At 37.4% G+C, this 19,498-nt stretch overlaps 1 protein-coding gene across 3 annotated transcripts in view; it reads left to right on the plus strand.

The window, feature by feature from the left end:
• C1GALT1 (core 1 synthase, glycoprotein-N-acetylgalactosamine 3-beta-galactosyltransferase 1) overlaps nucleotides 1–19,498 on the plus strand; it is a 36,711-nt gene that overhangs the window by 1,648 nt on the left and 15,565 nt on the right. For 2 of the 3 annotated variants that reach the window (XM_037136690.2, XM_037136687.2), the window contains exon 2: nucleotides 17,227–17,463. In XM_037136690.2, the coding sequence (XP_036992585.1) occupies nucleotides 17,227–17,463 (237 nt within the window). Of the gene's footprint in view, nucleotides 1–14,689; nucleotides 14,855–17,226; nucleotides 17,464–19,498 lie in introns of those variants that run through there. The other variant, XM_037136688.2, reaches the window with a different exon arrangement.

A 19,498-nucleotide genomic window follows, 5' to 3' on the forward strand; every position in this document is an offset into this window, starting at 1 on the left:
AGTGTGACTCATTTAAAGTTCTTAACAGGAAAAGTTTTTCAGTACTAGTAGAGAAGTATTAAATGTCTCTTGTAAATATGCCTGGAATTTATGTTTTAATGAATCTCTTAAATTAGGACTTAGCATTTTAAAAATATTTTGTGATTACTACCCATTTAAAGGTAGGTATCTTTTTTTAATATACTTTTTTGGTGTAGAGTATATATTTCTGAGTGAATACAGTATTCAGAAATTATTAGAATTTTATCACAGACTTATTTAGGTGTACGTATAATGAGTTAACGTTCACCTAAGTCAAAGAAATACAAACGTTTGTTACTAGACATACACCTTTTACTACTTGTATATTGATTAGTGCTCACTAAAATAGCAGCTGCATTATATATAGCTTATGAACTTTACAAACCATGGTAATTTAAAGTAGTCTTTGTGCGGTAAAATCATTGATTGGAATTCTTGTGACAGTGCAGGTATAACATTAAATGGAAGATGGACAACCATGCTGAACTTAAGATTCACTTAAAATATAAGCTTCCCAATATAACTGTGTGACTAAGATTTGTTGAGATACGAGTAGAAAGGCTTGTGGATGGAAGCCAGGATGGAAAGAAAAGTATAACAAAATTCTTTTACCCAAAATACAGTGGGATTAAGGCCATTCTTTTAAAAGGAAAAGAAAAAAAAAGGGAAATTAGCATTTTATCTTAAAATCTAAATGTGTTTCTAATATGTACTTAAATTCTCACTTTGCAGCTAATTCAAATGTCCAAGGGGAAAATGCATGCCAAAATCTGTAATGTGTGAAAATATGAAGTGTCCCTTGGAGAAAAAAAAAGCTCCCATCACAACTTGGGGGAGTGCTGCTGGTATCTAGTGAGCTTAGGCCAAGTATGCTGCTAAACATCTGACAGTTATCAGAGTAGCCCTCACAACAGAGAATTATTCAGTTCAAGATGTCACTTGTGCCAATTTAAGAAATCTTGGCTTAATGGGACTTCTGTAAGTTGGGGCATAGGTGGTAGAGGGAAGAGGGTGTTTGTTGTGTAGACAGAGAAGACAGTAGGAATAGAGGAGCTAACTTCACTGGGATGTTTAGCAAACTAGAGATAGTTAAGGATTGCTGAAGCATAAATTAATAGGGTATGGAGTATCAAATGTTAGTTGGGAAACATGGAGAGAATCTAGATTAAGGATTTATCATGGACGTAATTTTTGTCTTATAGGCAATGGGGTTCCACGGAGGATTCATGGAGTGACATTTAGATAGGTCATTTGGTGACGGAATGGGGATGAATTGAAGAGACAGCATTTGAGTCAGGGAAACTGGTGAAATATTGCAGTACCTTAGGGGAGAGAGGAGGATCTGAAATAGGACAAGTAGTAGAAATAGGAGAGGATGGGTTAGAAAAATATTTAGTAAATAAAATTGGCAAGATTTGGTAACTGGATGTGGGATAAGGGTAAGGAGAGTGTTAAAAATATCTTCCTGTTTTCTACTTTAGATAATTGGATGGCTGCTAGTAAAGTAGGAACCTATTGGTCAGTAATTTAGGTAATTACCAGCAATTTAGGTGAGATGAGCAGACTTAAGGGAGGAAGGCAGTGAGAACAAGTCTGTTTTGGAATGTTGAATCTGAGATGCCTATGGTCCAGGTGCAATGGCTTGTGTACGTATGATTCTGAAACTTGGAGAAGTCTAAAAAGGATCAGGAGGTCTTTTCGTGTGACAAGTGTAGGAAAATTAGTGCAATTTATTTTTTCTTATTTCACTCTCTATATAAAATAGACTCCCTTTATTTTTCTTGTCAGGAAAGTGATAGGTATGTACTTGACTTAAAATTAAAACAAAAAGGTTATAAAATGAAGATAAATTTTTTTTCCTGCCTGTGCTACTGGGTCTTAGTGCTCAGAGATATTGCTTGTTAAATATTTTGTGCATAGTAGTTCCCCCTTATCCATGGAGCATGTGCTCCAAGATCCCCAGTGGATACCTGAAACTGTGGATAATACCAAACCCTGTTATACAGACATACCTTGGACATATTATGAGTTCAGTTCCAGGTCACTGCAATAAAGCCAGTCATAATCATTTTACTGCTGGAGGGTTTTGCCTTCCATTTGTAAAAAAAAAAATCAACATCTGTGAAGCACAGTAAAGCAAAGTGCAATAAAACAGGATATGCCTGTATATACTGTTTTTTTCCCCTACACATACATACTTTTTCACTTAAAGAAGGCACTTTTTACAGCTTCTCTTTGATACCAACACTACTGTTGTGCGTTGGGGCCATTATTTAGTAGAATAAGGACTACTTGAACATACTAATCAATACTGGTGGATCTGATAACCTGACTACTAAAGCGACTAATGGAAGGGGAGCATATACAATCACATCCTGGGTGGTATAGAGCTGGATAGCATGAGATTTCATCATGCTGCTTAGAACAGTGTGCCTTTTAAAACTTAATTGTTGATTCTGGAACTTTCCATTTAATATTTTTTTGACCACAGGCAACTGAAACCACAGAAAGTGAAACTGGATTGGGGGAGGAGTTGTGTACTTATTTTTTAGAATTTTTTTATATATACAGAAGAATTAAACTGCATGCAGTTATGTGATACAGACTGTAGTAGTGCTTTGTCTTAAAAAATAAATCTTTTATCTTACACAGTTGTTAAAAGAGGTTGTGTTATGAGAGAAAATAAGAGAAAGGGGTAAAGCAGAGACTAATGGATCTAGAGTATCATATCTTTGATGTAAATTAAAGGATACACATACATGTATGCTGATATGGCATTACTTTTTTTTCCCCAAGGATATGCAAGAAGTGGTACTAGTTACCTTTGGGGAGAACTAGTGTAGAGTTGGGAAGGAAAACATTTTCTCTTCTGTATATTTTTTTTTTCCTATGGTTTCAACTGGGTTTGTTTTACCTTACTAACAAAAGGTGATAGTTTTTGCCAGAAGTGCGAAGATTTTTATTACTGCATTATTGGTCATTGTTTTTAATAGCTGCAGAATGTTCGATGGTATGGATTGTGTTATTTTTTAAATAGTTCCTTGTCAATAAACAAACATAGCTGTGGCTGCCATGAACATCTTTCAGATCGTGACCATAAGAGAAATTCCTAATTACGAAATGATGGGTCAAGGCATAAAAATTTAAAAGATAATGCCAAATTGCCCTTCTGAAAGATAGTAAATATTGTGAGAAAGAATGTATGAGTGCCAGTTTTCTCTCATATCCCTGTCAATACTGGATGTTACTAAACTTCAATTTGTTTTGCCACTATGTTAGATTAAAAATAGTATCTTTATTTAATTTACGTTTCTTTAATATGAATGAAATTTAAACATCATTGACCACTGTATTTTCCTTTTCTGTAAATGCCTTTTTAAAAAGCTGTTTGTATTTTTTATACTTTATTTTTAGATTTTATTTATTTATTTTTAGAGAGAGGGGAAAGGAAAGAAAAAGGGAGGGAGACAGCTTGTGTGGTTGCCTCTTCAGAGGCTCCTACTGGGGACCTGGCCCGCAATCCAGGCATGTGTCCTAGACTGGGAATCCAACTGGTGAACCTTTAGTTTTCAGGCTGGCACTCAATCTGCTGAGCCACACCAGACAGGGCTAAAATCTGTTTTTATATTAGATTGATTTTTTTTTTTTCTGTATGACAGACACTTTTTTCCTGTACAGACCTTTGAACCAGCAATTTCACCGCCAGAAATTTGTCCGGTGAATAACCTCATACAGTTTTTCTATAGTCGCAGCTTTTGAGTTTTGGGAAGATCTCAATTCATGATGTAAAAAGATGTTGTCTTCTAGTTTTGTTTTAATTTTATTTTTTAAATATTGAAATCTTGGTAATATTTGAAATTTGAAAGAGAAAGGAAGGGATCTAGCTGGTTGCTTTTTACTTTTTCCCCAAAGGTTAATTCAATATCATTTTTTTTAAATATATTTTATTTATTTATCTCTAGAGGGGAAGGGAAGGAGAGAGGGAGAGAAACATCATTGTATGGTTGCCTTTTGTGCCTCCCCTGCTGGGAACTGGCCTGCAGGGAACTGGTCTGCAACCCAGGCATGTGCCCTGACTGGGAATCGAACCGCGATTGTCTGGTTCGCAGGCCCGAGCTCGATCCACTGAGCTACACCAGCCAGGGCTCAATATCATTTTTTAAAAATATATTTTATTGATTATGCCATTACAGTTATTCTATTCCCCCCTTCATTCCCCTCCACCCTGCACACCCCCTCCCCCACCATTCCCCCCTTTAGTTTATGACCACGTGTCTCAAGTTCTTTAGATTCTATATTTCCCATACTATTCTTGCCCTCCCCCCTATTTTTACCTACCATCTATGCTACTCATTTTCTGTACCTTCTCCCCCCTTCTCCTTCTCCCACTCCCCTGTTGCTACCCCTTTATGTGATCTTTATTTCTATAGTTCGCTCCCGATCTTGCTGTCCTCTTAGTTTGCTTTTGTTTTAGGTATGGTTCTTAATAACTGTGAGTTTGCTGTTCTTTAACTGTTCATATTTTTTGTCATCTTTTTCATAGATAAGTCCTTTAACATTTCATATAATAAGGGCTTGGTGATGATGAACTCCTTGAATTTGATCTTATCTGAGAAGCACTTTATCTTTCCTTCCATTCTAAATGAAAGCTTTGCTGCATAGAGCAATCTTGGTTGTAGGTCTTTGGATTTCATGACTTGGAATACTTCTTTCCAGCCCCTTCTTGCCTATAAGGTCTCTTTTGAGAAATCAGCTGACAGTCTGATGGGAACTCCTTTGTAGGTGACTCTCCCCTTATCTCTTGCTGCTTCTAGGATTCTCTCCTCATTTTAATCTTGGCTAATGTAATGATGTGCCTTGGTTTGTTCCTTCTTGGGTCCAAGTTCTTTGGGACTCTCTGAGCTTCCTGGATTTCCTGGAAGTCTATTTCCTTTGCCAGATTGGGGAAGTTCTTTATTATTTGTTCAAATAAGTTTTCCACTGGTTGCTGTTCCTCTTCCCCTTCTGGTACCCCTATAATTCAGATGTTGGAATGTTTAAAGATGTCCTAGAGGTTCCTAAGCCTCTCCTCATTTTTTTGAATTCCTGTTTTTTCATTCTTTTCTGTTTGGTCATTTTTTTCCTCTTTCTGGTCCACTCCTTTGATTTGAGTCCCAGTTTCCTTTCCATTGCTATTGGTTTCCTGTACATTTCCATTCATTTCAATTAGTTTAGCCTTCATATGTTCCTCTAATTTGTGACTATGATCAACCAGTTCTGTGAGCATCCTGATCACCAGTGTTTTGAACTGTGCATCTGAAAGTTTGGCTATTTCTTGGTCACTTAGATTTATCGGTTCTGGGGCTCTGAGTTGTTCTTGAGCCATGATTTGATCTGTTTGTGCCTGTTACGTGTGAGGAGTGGAGCCTTAGGTGTTAACCAGGGCAGGGCCACCCAGGTGGCTGGGTTGTGATGCTGTATGTGGGGGTGGGGTCAGAGAGGGACAATGGCTGTCCCCTCTGCCGCTTCTGGCTGCTGGGGCCTGCGTGGTCCATCTCACTGGTGGCTCTTTCACTGGTTTACGGTTTATCTGCGTGTGAATGTGTGACTGCAGTCAGTCCTCAGTGGGTCTGCCCACTACTCCACACCTGGGATCCGCCCACAGCTGCCAGTGCACCTGGGTGGCGCGCCTGGGTCATGCGCCTGGGTCATGCGCCTGGGTCATGCGCGCCCAGGTCGGTCCAGCAGGTCTTTCCTGCCTGACCCCACTCTGCTGTTGGCTCTGCCCCTCTTACCGGTTTGGCTGAAGGGTTCATTGTTGTCAGACTTCCATATAGTTCGATTTTCTGTGGTTTGGCTGCGTTTATTGTTGCTATACCTTTGTTGTTTTTAGATTTGGTTGTGTGAGAAGGCAAAGTGTTTCCACCTTGGCCTCCATCTTGGCAGAAGTCTCAATATCATTTCTTGAATAAGACATGCTTTTCTTGACTTGAAATGCTATGTGTATTCTGTATTAAATTTCCACATGTACTTTAAAAAATTTTTATTTATTTATTTTTAGAGAAAGGGGAAGGGAGGGAGAAGGAAAGGGAGAGAAACATCCATGTGCGAGAAATACATCAGTGGGTTGCTGCTCACACACCCCCAACTGGTGACCTGACCCACAACCCAGGCATGGGCCCTGGACCTGGGAATCAGACCAAGCGGCCTTTTGGTTTGAAGGCCGGCACTCAATCCCCTAAGTCACATCAGCCAGAGCTGTACTTGCTTTTTTCAATAGATTATTTGATTTTAGGTAAAATTTAAATGAATCAATATTTGGTAAGTTTAAAGCACAGGGAGACTGTGTGTCAGGGGGCTAATTAACATCACACTTGTTTCCGTGGAGACTACAAAGTTAAGATAAATGCAGAATGTTCTGTCTGGAAAACCCTCATCTGACTGATTTAGAAATTGAGGCTGCTTCTTTTTTATTAATGATCCATCATCTGTACAAGAGTAGGATGTTGTAATATCATTGATACACTTTCTTACAGTTTCGTTGTGGAGAAAAAAAAAGTTTCTCAGCATTAAGTCTTTCTGTATTAACACACATTAAAAAAAATTGTTATACATATTCAGATACATTGATATGCCTGTTTCACCTGAATGTAAAATTATTTTTATTGCTTTACCACTGTTTATTTTAGGTGATATATTTCAGTATCTGGTCAACCTAATCTACCCTCTCACTCCCAATACCCGTTCAAAAATTTCCCAGTATACTCACATGTTAATTTTTCCAAACAACATGTAGAATAATTTTTACATTATTAATATTTTTAAATCTTATATTAAGTGGGTCTGGTAGACTTAGTTTAACCCCCACACCCTTCTCCACAACTTTTTATGTTCAGTGTTTTATTTTTCTTTACTTTTTTAATACTTTTTACCAAGTTATTTAAATTTTTTAAATCTTTTATTTTTGTTGGGATGCATTAATATGTCGATTACTTTGGAAGAAATCAACATCTTTATTATTGATTTGTTTTTCCAGCATTTTTTTATTGCCATAAAATACACATAAAATTAACCAACTTAACTATTTTTAAGTGTAAGACTTAGTGGTATTAAGTACATTTATATTGTTATGCAGCTGAAACTCTGTACCCATTAAACAGTAACTCCCTATTGATTCCCTTCCCCAGTCCCTGGCAACCACCATTCTACTTTCTCTCTGTAATTTTAACTAGGTATCTCATAAAGTCAAGTCACATAGTATTTGTCATTTTGTGATTGGCTTATTTCACTTAGCATAATGGCCTCAAGTTTTATCCATGTTACAGCCTATTTCAAAATTTTCTTTCTTTTAAAGGCTGAATAATATTCCATTGTAGATATATACCACATTTTGATTGTTCAGTCATCCATTGATGGAACTTGGGTTGCTTCTACATTTTAGCTGTTTTGAATAATGCTTCAGTAAACATGGATAAAAAAGAGATATAAATATCTCTTTGAGTCCTTGTTTTTAGTTCTTTTGGGCACATACTCAAAAATGGAATTGGTAGATCATATAGTTTTTCTAGTTATAATTTTTTGTGGAACTGTAGTACTACCACCAATGTTTTCCACAAGGACTATACCATTTTAAATTCCCAGCAATAGAGCACAAAAGTTTTTATTCTTTCACATCCTAACACTAGTTTTCTGATTTTTTTTTATTTAGCCATGCTAATGAATGAGAAGTAATAATCTCATTTTCATGATCAGTGATGTTGAGCATCATTTTATCCTCAACATGCACACACCTCCTGGCCATTTGTGGGCCTTTTTTGGAGATGTGTATATTTAACTCCTTTGTTCATTTTTTAATTAGGTGGGGTTTTTTGTTGTTAATTCTCTCTATGCTAGATATTAAACTTTTATCAGATGATTTGAAAGTATTTTATTTTGTGGGTTGCCTTTTTACTCTCTTATTACTATCCTTTGGCATACAAACTTTTAACATTTTCATAAAGTCCATTGTAACTACATTGTTGTCACATGTGCCTTTGATGTTACACCCAAGAAATTATTGCCACTTCCAATGTCAGGAAGCTTTAGTACTGTGTTTTCTTCTAAGAGTTTTATAGTTTTAGACTTATGTTTAGGTCTTTGATCCATTTTGAATTAATTTTTGTATATGGTATTAGGTAGGGGTCCAACTTCATTCTTTTGCATGTGGATGTCTAGTGTTCCCAGCACATTTTGTTAGGAAGACTGTTCTTTGCCTGTTCTGTGGACTTGGCCCCTTGACACAAATCTGGTGACAGTGAATATGAGGGATTATTTCTGGGCTCTCTATTTTATCCCATTGGTCTATATGTGTATCTTTATGCCAGTGCTACACTGTTTGATAACTGTAGCTTTTGTAGTAGGTTTTGAAATCAGGAAATGTCAATCCTCCAGCTTTATTCTTCTTTTTCAAAATCGTTTTGGCTTTTTGTGGTACATTGAAATTCCATGTGAATTTTATGATATTTCTATTTCTACCAAATTGTTGGATTTTGATAGACATTGCAGTGAATCTGTAGATCACTCTGGGTAAGTAACCTTCAAAGATAATTACTCATCTATCCAAAATTGAAGAGGGCACTTCAGGGAGAAAAAATAGAATGGCCAAAGGCATCCATATAAATGGTCATATGGCATCCATGACATACTTGGCAGATGGGTGAATATAGGCTTTATGGACAGGAACTATCAGAAGTAAGAAGGCATGAAGGTAAAATAGAGTCAGATTTTGTGTACCAAATAAACAATATGGACTAGATCCTGTGGCTTTAGAAAGTTTTAACGTTTTTTGTTTTTTTTTAAGAATTTATTTACTTTTAGAGATGGGAAGGGAGGGAGAAAGGAAGAGAAACATCAATGTGTGGTCACATCTTATATGCCCCCAACTGGGGACCTGGCCTGAAACTCAGGCATATGCCCTACACTGGGAATCCAACTGGTGACCCTTTGGTTCACAGGCAAGCGCTCAATCCACTGGCTACTCCAGCCAGGATAGAAAGTTTTATGTTTTTAAATAAGACTGCTATGTGAAAACTCAATGAAGTTGTTAGTGAATAGAAGTAAAGTAACAGCCTAGGTAAGAATGGTGAAGGAATGAAAGTTTCATCTCAGAGTTGAGTCACTGAAATAACCATTTGAAGGCAAAGAAGGGAATATGCTGAAGAAAACCTTAACTTGTCTTTTGAGTTTTTTGTAGTGTCAGGCCACATGTCAAAGTATTAAAAATAATAGTAATTATTTTTTAGTAAAAGGTAGTAATAGTAAAAAAAAATAGGAATTTACACAACCCTTTTTTCCTGTATTATGTTTAAGTGATTAATGATTAAGTGAATTAAAGCAGTTAGAAGAAGAATAATTTTTACATTGGCTAATAACTCACTGTTACCTGTTTTTATTTGCTAGATTGTACTTTAGATTTGACTGTATTTATAATTTTTGAATCCCAATACACAAATGACCAAATGTGAGTGTTTTCCTAGGGCTCCAGACCCACATCTCAAACAGCACGCTGAACTTTATTACTAGAGCTTTTAAGTAGACACAGTGTGGTATACTGAATCAATAACCAAAATCTGTCATGTCTTTAAAATATCTTTATTCATCCCGTTTAGTTGTTGGATAGTCTGGCTGGGTATAAAATTCAAGATTGGAAGTCCTTTTTTCTCAGAATTTTGAAGGCATTTCTACATTTTTTTTTCTGGCTTTCATTATGTATAAAAGTACAAAACCATTTAATTCCTGATCTCTTCTATATAGCCTTTTGCCCCTTTCTCTGAAAGCTTACAGGATGGTTTCCTAAAGTTCTTTGTTGCAGTGTTGCCTTCACATTGCCAGAGCCTACTTTTCCAATGTACAGAATGGTTTCTGAAATTTTGTGATAATACTCTTTTTATTCACTGTGCTGGGTATCATTGGATCTTTTCAGTCCAGAAACTTCCATGAAATGTTTGGTTTTTGATACCCTCATCCTTCATTTATCTGTACCTCTAAGCTGAATTTCAGTTAATCTATTTTCTTTTTTTTATTTTTCATTATCTTCTGTCTTTGCTTTGCTCACTTTTGGGGAAATTTCCCTAACATTGTCCTATAGCTGCTTTACTGAGGTTTTTATTTTCTTAATTTTTAATTTGTAGGAATTCTTTATATTCTCAGCATTTTTTAAAGCTTGTAACTTGTTCTTATGAATAAAATGGCATGCCTTTTTTGTCTCAGGATTTTAATGATAGTTTTTTATTTCTTGTTTTTTTTTGTTTTCATCTCATTGCGTAGTCTCTTCTAAGTTGTTTTAAATTTGACTAACTTGATCCTTTTCTTTCATATTAGAGACTTTCCTTAAAATATCTGGTGATCTTTAACTTGTCATTAATATATTAGAGTAGATAACTAAAATACAAATGGAAGTCTCCCTGCATGTTCTTGGGCTTATCGCCAGTGGTCTTCACTGCAAGATGATCCATCTGGAATGATTTCATTGCTGAACCTTTTGAGGAATCCATAGTGCAAATCTAAACCAAGTAGATTTTAACTTCCGCTCTCCTGAAGTCACTGTGGCAGATTATGCTAATGTGTCCTTAGGCCTGCCTGTGTATATCCTTCCTCTTCACAGGTTCCTGTTATATTCTCATTCCCAGTATCTCTCTCCTAAGGTTCTTTGTTGCAGGGCTGCCCTCACATTGCCAGAGCCTATTTTGCCAGTGTACAGGCTATGGAAATGTCTGGGAAATTTGTTTCCTGAGGATAGCCCTTAACCAGTGGTCTGTTGTGTTGGTACATCTCTGAAGTATAGCCTACATTGCCTCCAGAACTGTACTGCAGTGAGCTAAAATTATCTTCCATGGAGTAAGATGTGGTATCTTCCGTAAGATACCATAGACTTTTCCTGATATTTTACCCTTGCTTGGCTTCCTTCCCTTCTCTTGTCTTAGTTCCTTATAATTTTTTTCAGGGAATAATTTCGAATTAAGTCACTTTAACACAAATGCCTCATCTCAGAGTTTGCTTCCACAGAACCCAATTTAAGATGACCACTAATGATTGGGCTACATTCTCTTTGATAATGTATTATTTTGAAGGATTGAACTGAGGTTTAATATGCTATCGATTTTGAGGGCTCATTTTGTGAAATACTGGTGTCAAGCTTTTATGTAAAAAAGAGTTGTTTAAAGTCTATGACTTAATTTTTTTAGAATGATTTATGTAGCCTAAAAATTAAGTTCTTTGGAAGATTGAAATATCCCAGAAATTTTTGAAGTCTGACTGTTTGACAGGATTAGCATTCTTTATTTCCACTGTGGTTATTTGCCCATTTAGGTGTATATCTTGAGTCAGCTTTGATAATTTGCTTTTTAAGAAAAATTTGTGTTTCATTTGGGCTTTCATTCTTAACAACTGTTTGTCATATAATGTATTCTCTTGGTTTTTCATATTATCTGTAAATGTTGATGTAGTTCAGATCCTGATTTGAATGAACCCAACTGTAAAAAAAAGACATTTGTTAGTTAATTGATGCAATTTGATTGTGGAAGACAGTTGGGGAAATTTTATCAGACTGTGGTTTGGATAAGGTCAAAGAATTATTGTTAATTTTGTTAGGCATTTCATAATGGCATTGTGGCTTGTAAGAACATTTCATATTTTCAGAGAAGTAAATTAAAGTATGTAGAGATGAAATGACTTGGTGTCTTGGATAAGCACTAAAATTCTAATTAATTGACAAAATAATAAATGAAGTAAACATAGCACATTTTATATTATAATTCAATCTGTGTGATGCATATATGAGGGTTCATTATTATACTTTTGTTACCGAACAACAAGAGGTCCGAGGGAGGGGCAGTACAATATTTGGCCCACCTAGGGATGCCCAAAACTGCTATACAACAGGGGCCCCTCCCCAAAACAAAATACTAAAATCTCCTGGGCCCTTCTGTCCGCCGCCAATTGGAAAGACATCTCTTAATGCCAGAGATTTGTGGAAAGGAAACAAAACGTTTATTTAATGCTATTCAGGCCTAATGCCACCACTAAAATATCAAAGTCCTTTAGGTTGTACACCTACATCCACACAGCGCTCCCTTCTCCCACTGTCCCAACTCCAGGTACCGTAAATCAGGAAAAGAGCACACGTCTGTGTTGCAGGACGCTGGCACCGTCAGCTGTGTCACCATGCAGGCAGGATCTCGAGTTAATCCAAAGTACTGTGGTACCCTCTCATGGTCCACTGGCAAGAGTCCTTTGTACCCAGTTCCAGTCAAAGTCTCTCTTGCTTTTTCAGGCCCCGCGGCCAAAGGGGGCACCCCAAAGCCGCGTGGGCCTCTTCTACCAAAGTTGCAGGGGTCCGCACTCCACCAAAAGCATGTGGCTGTCTTCTTCACCTGGCTGCAGGGATCTCCCTTCTGGCAAAGCTGCGTGGTTTTTCCCTTTCACCTGGGAAAGAGGGGGTCCCCACCCTGCCAAAACCACGTGGCTCCCTCTTTCACCTCACCAAGAGGGGGTCCTCACTCTGCTGAAACCGCGTGGCTCTCTCTCCATCTGGCCAAGCGGGGACCCTTCATGTCTCGGAGCCAGTCTTTTCCAAGCTCCCACACAGCGGCGCCCTCCCTCAGGGGCGCAGCCCCTCATTACCTCCTGAGTCCAAGCCCTTCTCACTCAGGAGTCCAGACCTTAGTTGCATCCTCCTGAGTCCCAGTCTTTCTCACTCAGGAGAGCAGCCCTTAGTTACATCCTGAGTCCCTGCCCCAACCTTCTCCCTGGCTCCAAACTTGGCCACAGCTATTTAACATATCTATGAAACCCGTTAAAGGTTATAGATATGTTAAATAATCATTCCAGAGGTTAGCTGCAAAACTGTTGCTATGCAAAACAGCTCTCAATGGCCTGGCTCCATTCATCCCTTCCCCCTGCGGGGGGGGCGGTGAGGACATCTTATATGTCTCTCCAATATTTCTATACACTTTGAATTCTGGACACCATTCCAAATCTGTTTTTTGCCCCCCCCCCCCCCCCCCGCTGCACCCTGTATCATTTTCATATTCATTTGAAGATTTTTGTAATTAAACTAAAAAAGAACTGTTACCCCTGTGATATAATCAGAGTATTTCTTAGCATATTCTCTCCAACCCCCACTTCTTTTTCATTTATGTCTTTGCTGCCTAGGTGTATTGTAGTTAAATATATTTTACTCTCTGTAGCTTTTCTTTTCAGAATAATAACATTTCATAATTACCACACACAGTTACTCCACAGTTTTATATTGGAAAGGCTTACAGCCTTTCATGTTGTATGCTAACCCTTTCATTGAATGATTTATTTATTTGTGAATTTTGTGTTTTTCTTTAAATTCAGTTAAATCTGAATTTGACTCTCAGTTGAATTATATTGTTAGGTAGGTGGTGGTACTTAGAGTATATGTGTACTGAATCATTTCATATTAGAAAGTGTCTTTCTGTTCTCTTGATTTTTGAATGACAAATTACTGATAATTTAAGTCTATTGGCCTGCTTGGGGTTTTTGCAGGGTTTTTTAGTTTTGTTTTTTTAGCCAAAAGAGGAGAAAATTGTCTGTTATTTTTTTCTTTTGCAGTTCTGCCTAATATTTTGCCTTTGACTTGCTTTTTGGGGGGATAATTAAGAGTTTTTATGTTTTGTTTTTTCTTCAAGCATGAAGTTCAGTATCTCAGTACTGATCCATCCATATTAGGTTTTTCTGGGTTATATATAAGACCTTTAAATATTCAGGTCTCACTTTTAGTCAAGTTGTCAGCATATCAAGGTGTGTCAGGTGCTCAACCTGAAATCTGGCTGAATGGAAGGCGTACAACTAGGAATGTAAAGAAGAAGCCACACTGACACTGCTGGTAGGGGTGGAGACACAGAAAGGCTGGTTCCACACCTGCATGTGGCAGATAGATAGTGTGAGGGGTATCTTGACTGTGGAGGGACCCCTTGGACCCCTTTGAGGAATAAGGAGTCCCATCCCCACACAGGGCCCTCCAGCCCAGGACTTCAGTGCCAGGAAGAAAAGTCCCCATAACTATTGGTTAGGAAAACCAGCAGGATTTGAGGCTGAAGAACATGGAAGCTGCTGAAGTCTCATGCAGGTACTTTTGGGCTTGCACATGGACATACTCTGACTCACTCCCTCTGAGCTCCAGCGCTGGGACAGCTACTTAAAAGGCACCAGAGTTATACAGGGAGGAACTGATTTGTTTGGCATCAGGGCAACAACTGAGGCGGCAGCCTTCCCTCAGACAAGAGTGTTAGCACAGGTCATTGTTTCTTTGATGAGCCCTCCCCCCACAGCCAGCAGGAGGTTGCCATATCTGAGATTCCATCAATTTGGCTCACTCTGTTTACCTCTCCCTGGTGATTCCCTGAGGCCCTACCCAACTTCAGGGCCCGCCCAAGCTATTTCCACTGGCTTTTCCATATGAATGACTTATGTGGTTCATACTTGAGATTTTCTTAAATTCTCTCAAAACAGGCAGCATGTAGTTTGTGTGTTTGAGTCCTGTACCTCTCGCTAAGTGGCCCCAAGCCCAGTACTAGCAACAGCTGGCCTTGCTTCACAGCTTAGCTTTACTTGGATACCTTTAAGCTCAGCACAAGTAGCAGCCATCTGCAGATTTTTTTGTAGTTTATGCTGGGTGACCCTGGGAAGAATACACATGGTGGCTGACCTTGGCCTGTATCTCCTGGCAAGCCCCAGAGCCTATGCATCCAGTGGATGACTTCAGACTGCATTGAAGCACCACCACCCAACAACCTCCACAAGAGACATACTAAAGGGGCAGATTCAACAGGTACCAGAGCCTGCTAAAGTAAGTCCTGCTGAGTGGGTTGGGTCTCTGCACAGCTGATCCTCCATGGTGGTAAGCAGTTGGTGGTCACTGGTTACAGCCAGTCCTCATAGGTGATTGGCCTAGGTAAATCCCTTCCACTCACATGCCAGGAGCAATCAGGGCTCAACTATAAGGGGAAAGGTATACAACCCACATGGGGGACACATCTGGAATGCCCAGCTTGGGTGACAGGGGTGACTGTGCTGCTGGACCCTGTAGGACACCTGCTGCATTAGTCTACCAAGTCTGGGAAATGTAGCAGCTCTACCCAATACATAGAAACAATCATAAGGAGGCTGCCAAAATGAGACAAAAAAACATGGCCCAAATGAAAAAACAGAACAGAACTCTAGATAAAAAACTAAACAATGTGAAGATAATCAATCTCCTAGATGCAGAGTTCAAAACAGTGTTTGTAATGATGCTCTATGAATTTAGAACATCAACAGCATTAAAAAAGAACCAGTCAGAAATGAAGGATACACTAATTGAAGAATAATTTACTGGGAATCAACAGTAGAGTGGAAGAAGCCAAGACTAAAATCAGTGATTTTGTAATATAAGGAAGCAAAAAACAAAAAACCTGAAACAAAACACACCTAATCAAAGCAGCAAAAAGGAAACAGAATCCAAAAATATAAAGATAGTATAAGAAGCACCTGGGACAACTTTAGAAGTACCAACATTCTCATCATGGGAGTACCAGAAGAAGAAGAGAGCAAGAAATTGAAAACTTGTTTAAAAAATGGCAGAAAACTGTTCTAACCTAGTGGTAGAAATAGACATACAAATCCAGGAAGCACAAGAGAGCCCTAAACAAGATGAACCCATAGAGGCGTACACCAAGATACATCATAATTGAAATGCCAAAGATGAAAGAGAATCTTAAAATCAGCAGGAGAAAGGTATTTAGTTATGTACAAGGGAGCTTCCATAGACTGTCATCTGATTTCTCAAAAGAACCTTTTTAGGCCAGAAGGGATTGACAAGAAATATTCAAAGTGATGAAAAGCAAGAACCTACAACCAAAATTACTCTACCCAGTAAAGCTATCATTTAGAATTGAAGAACAGATAAAGAGCTTCCCAGACAAGAAAAAGCTAAAGGAGTTTATCTCTACCAAACTGGTATTATTTGGAATGTTACAGGGTCTCCTTTAAGAAGAAGATCAAAAATATGAACAGTAAAATGGCAGTAATATCTATCAATAATTGAATCTAAAAAAGATTAATGAACCAAGCAGAACAGAAACCGAATCATAGATACAGAGAATGTTTTAGGCACTATATGATGTCTTAAACACAGGTAGACTGATTCTTCCCATATTCTTCTCTTTTTAAATTGTTGTAACTACTCTACTTTATTTGCCTTCATATGTAAATTTTAGAATAATCTTGTCTGTATAAGAAATCTTAAAGGGATTTTCATAGAAACTGCATTAAACCCGTGCATCTAGTTGGGGAGAATTGACATGTTTACTATGTTGAGTCTTCTAATGCCTGAACATGCTCTGCCTCCCCATTTATTTAGTTAGGTCTTGTTTGATTTTCTTACCAACATTATTCAGTTTTTAATCATACAAGTTTAGTGCATGCCTTCAGTTGTTTTATGTTTTCCATAATCTTTATCTTCAAAGGGATCATTTAAAGGAGGACTGCTCAAGAGAGGTAAATGTCAGAAATGTGTAGCTGACAATCAGAGTTTGTTTAGATTTGCATCATTTCCCTTTTTAAAAAAAAACATTCAAGTAAATCTACCTTAATATGTTAAGTCTTTAAAATAGCATAACTGGTATAAATCCAAATTCTGTAAAGCTATTCTGTTATTTATAAAGATGTTATTCATATCTGTAATGGTATTCACCAAGAGTTGTTTCTGGTTGATGGGATTTTGGGGAATTTCTTTCTCAATGCTATGCTTTATTGTGTGCTTTGTTTTTTTTAAACAAAGCTTAAAGGTGGATAACACAATGCTTTTCCTTAGTAAAGATAAAAATTTTAGTTGTCCCAGCACTTTTTTCTTATATCTGAAATCTCAATCATTGAGCCTGGAAATCTGTATATTTTTAAATGCCCCTCAAGTGATCCTGATTGAGGATCATATTCCTCATGTTTTCTCATATTCACCCATGTCCCACCGTAGCAATGATTATTCATTATATTGACTTGTTCATAATATGCTGTTTTAGCAGCAAAGGGATAAACTCATAGGTAAAAGTTAAATACTCTTAGATATACTCTCATAGGAAAGGAATTAACTTTTCAGTGTAGCTAAGTTATCAGATTTTTTACTTTTGGTATGTGTAGTGCTCTGTAATTTATAACATCCTGCTATTTTTTTTTTTCTTACAGAAATTCACTTTCGGGAAATGGCCTCTAAATCTTGGCTGAATTTTTTAATCTTCCTCTGTGGATCAGCAATTGGATTTGTTTTATGTTCTCAGCTATTAAGTATTTTGTTGGGAGAACAGGGTGACACCCAGCCTAAGATTCTTCATAATGATCCTCATGCTAGACATTCAGATGATAATGGACAGAATCATCTAAAAGGACAGATGAACTTCAATGCAGATGCTAGCCAACATAAAGGTACAGTTTAAAGAAGTAAACATAAATCATATTTTTCAGTCTGTATAAATATTGGAAAATTTGGGAAAAGTTATGTGAATTAATTATATCACACTATATGTTAATTTACTGCACTGTATTTTTTGATAAAAATGATCTTAATTCCAGATATTAAATGACATTCTTGGTTTGCCTTAGAAAAGGAAATTGCTAAAACCTAGATGTATTATGTAGTAAAATATTAATTTCGAATTTATTTTTCAGGAGGAATGGTTCAGAAGTTGTAATTTTGGGAAAGGCAAAACTATTCAGACTAGATTTGCTTCTGAAAATTTTTGTTTAGTCTAATTTTGTTATCATGGTTTGTGTCTTTGAATTTTGCTTTTGTCTTATTTTGGTATTAGTTTTTGCTTATCAAGTTTCCTTAAAGAAATGTAAGAGTTACATATAAATTTCAGTTTATATTTTTATTAATAGTTAATATCACTAATCTTTTTTCCTTTTGAGAAGAATAAAGAACTAAGGAATTAGAAAGCTAGTATGTGTTATGACTTCATTTTTTCCTGTCCTCATATCTCTAACTAGATTTTCTCAAGTAAGTTCTCTGTGTGCCCATTAAATGTAGTTTTTCTCCAAGTTTCTGTCCTTTGGCTCTTCTTTGCCTGTGTGATGTCATCAGCCCCTATAGTTTTAATTTCCATCTCTTCTTTACTGTCGTTATATCCAACCCTATTCTAGATACTATAAGGCATTAACACAGTTCAGAGATCTCTGCAAATGTTGTGGTTTATGTAACAGAAAAGAATGGAATACAAGCAGCTTGAAAATAATTAGAACTCCAGGATGCAGAGGATCCGTATTAAGAGTTGGTTCTCTTACCTTTCTGGCTGTAAATTACCTATTTCCTACCTCTCAAGCAGAGGTTCTAGGGCAAGATGTCAAATCTTGGTTGAGTTTTGTGAACTAGCAAGCACATGCACACTTTTACAAATTGTATTATGTTGTGTAAATGTTTATATTTTAGCTCCAAGCAGGTGCTCTGTGTTCTTATTGTAAAGCAGTTTGATCACTGTGTACTTGCGCTGTAGCATTGCTTCAGGTGTTGAAATGATCAACTGGATTGAGGCTCCTCTACTGCTAGCAGGCTATGCTAGGTTGTTCTTAACTGCAGGAACATATACAAAATGAAGGGGATGCTAAAAGTTGTCTGTTTTCCTCAAACTTAACATGTGCAAATAAACTCCTTTTTTTTCTTTTCCTTCCTACTCCTAAAACTTCTCTACTTCCTTTCTTATTTTATATAGTTTATTACCACCTGCCTATGCTAGAAAGTGAAGTCATGGTAGATACTTTTCTTTGCTTACCAGTCAGTCTCATTTGTGACTTAAATCTAACACTTCACCTTCTATACCATTTTTCAGATTTCTTCTCTCAATCCATAGTGCATTTCCCCTAGTTCAGATCTTTAGTATAACCCATGTACCTGCACTCAGCCAAACTTGACCATACCTTTTGCCCTTTGCTTTGGTGAACATCTGCTTTTCTGCGTCATCTCTTATTTTTGCTGATACTGCTTTATCTCCCCTTTCTCTCTTTTCTAGCCATGTTCCCACAGCTTTGTTTTCCCACAGCACATCAAACCCTTTGTACTTACCTCCTAAATTGTAGCATATTTTTATCTCCCTGGTATGTGGCAAGTATAGGTTTGCACATGTGTGTTACTCATCTTTTTATCTCCTGTGCTAGCACATGCTTACTACAAAGTAATTAATGAGTGAAGATTTGATATATCTCTATAGCTAGGAGATTGGGCTCCCAAGTATAAGAATCATGAGTGCGCTCTGACTGGAAAGAGGGTGATTTTGTCTGTTTTCGGATTGTGATTCTTGATACTCAGAGGAGCATGAGTGCACTTTCATGCCCTGCTCCAACTTTGCCTTCTAGACTCTCTCAATCAGTTAGCTAGAAGTTTTGTCTTCGTCATTAATTTTTCATAGGACTGAGCTTTCGTAACTCACTGGTTGACCTTAACTTGAAGGATATGCTTTCTGAGGAT

Source organism: Artibeus jamaicensis, unplaced genomic scaffold (genome assembly GCF_021234435.1).
Source record: "Artibeus jamaicensis isolate MK-2021 breed Jamaican fruit bat unplaced genomic scaffold, CSHL_Jam_final contig_923, whole genome shotgun sequence".
In the NCBI taxonomy this organism is placed as follows: Eukaryota; Metazoa; Chordata; class Mammalia; order Chiroptera; family Phyllostomidae; genus Artibeus; species Artibeus jamaicensis.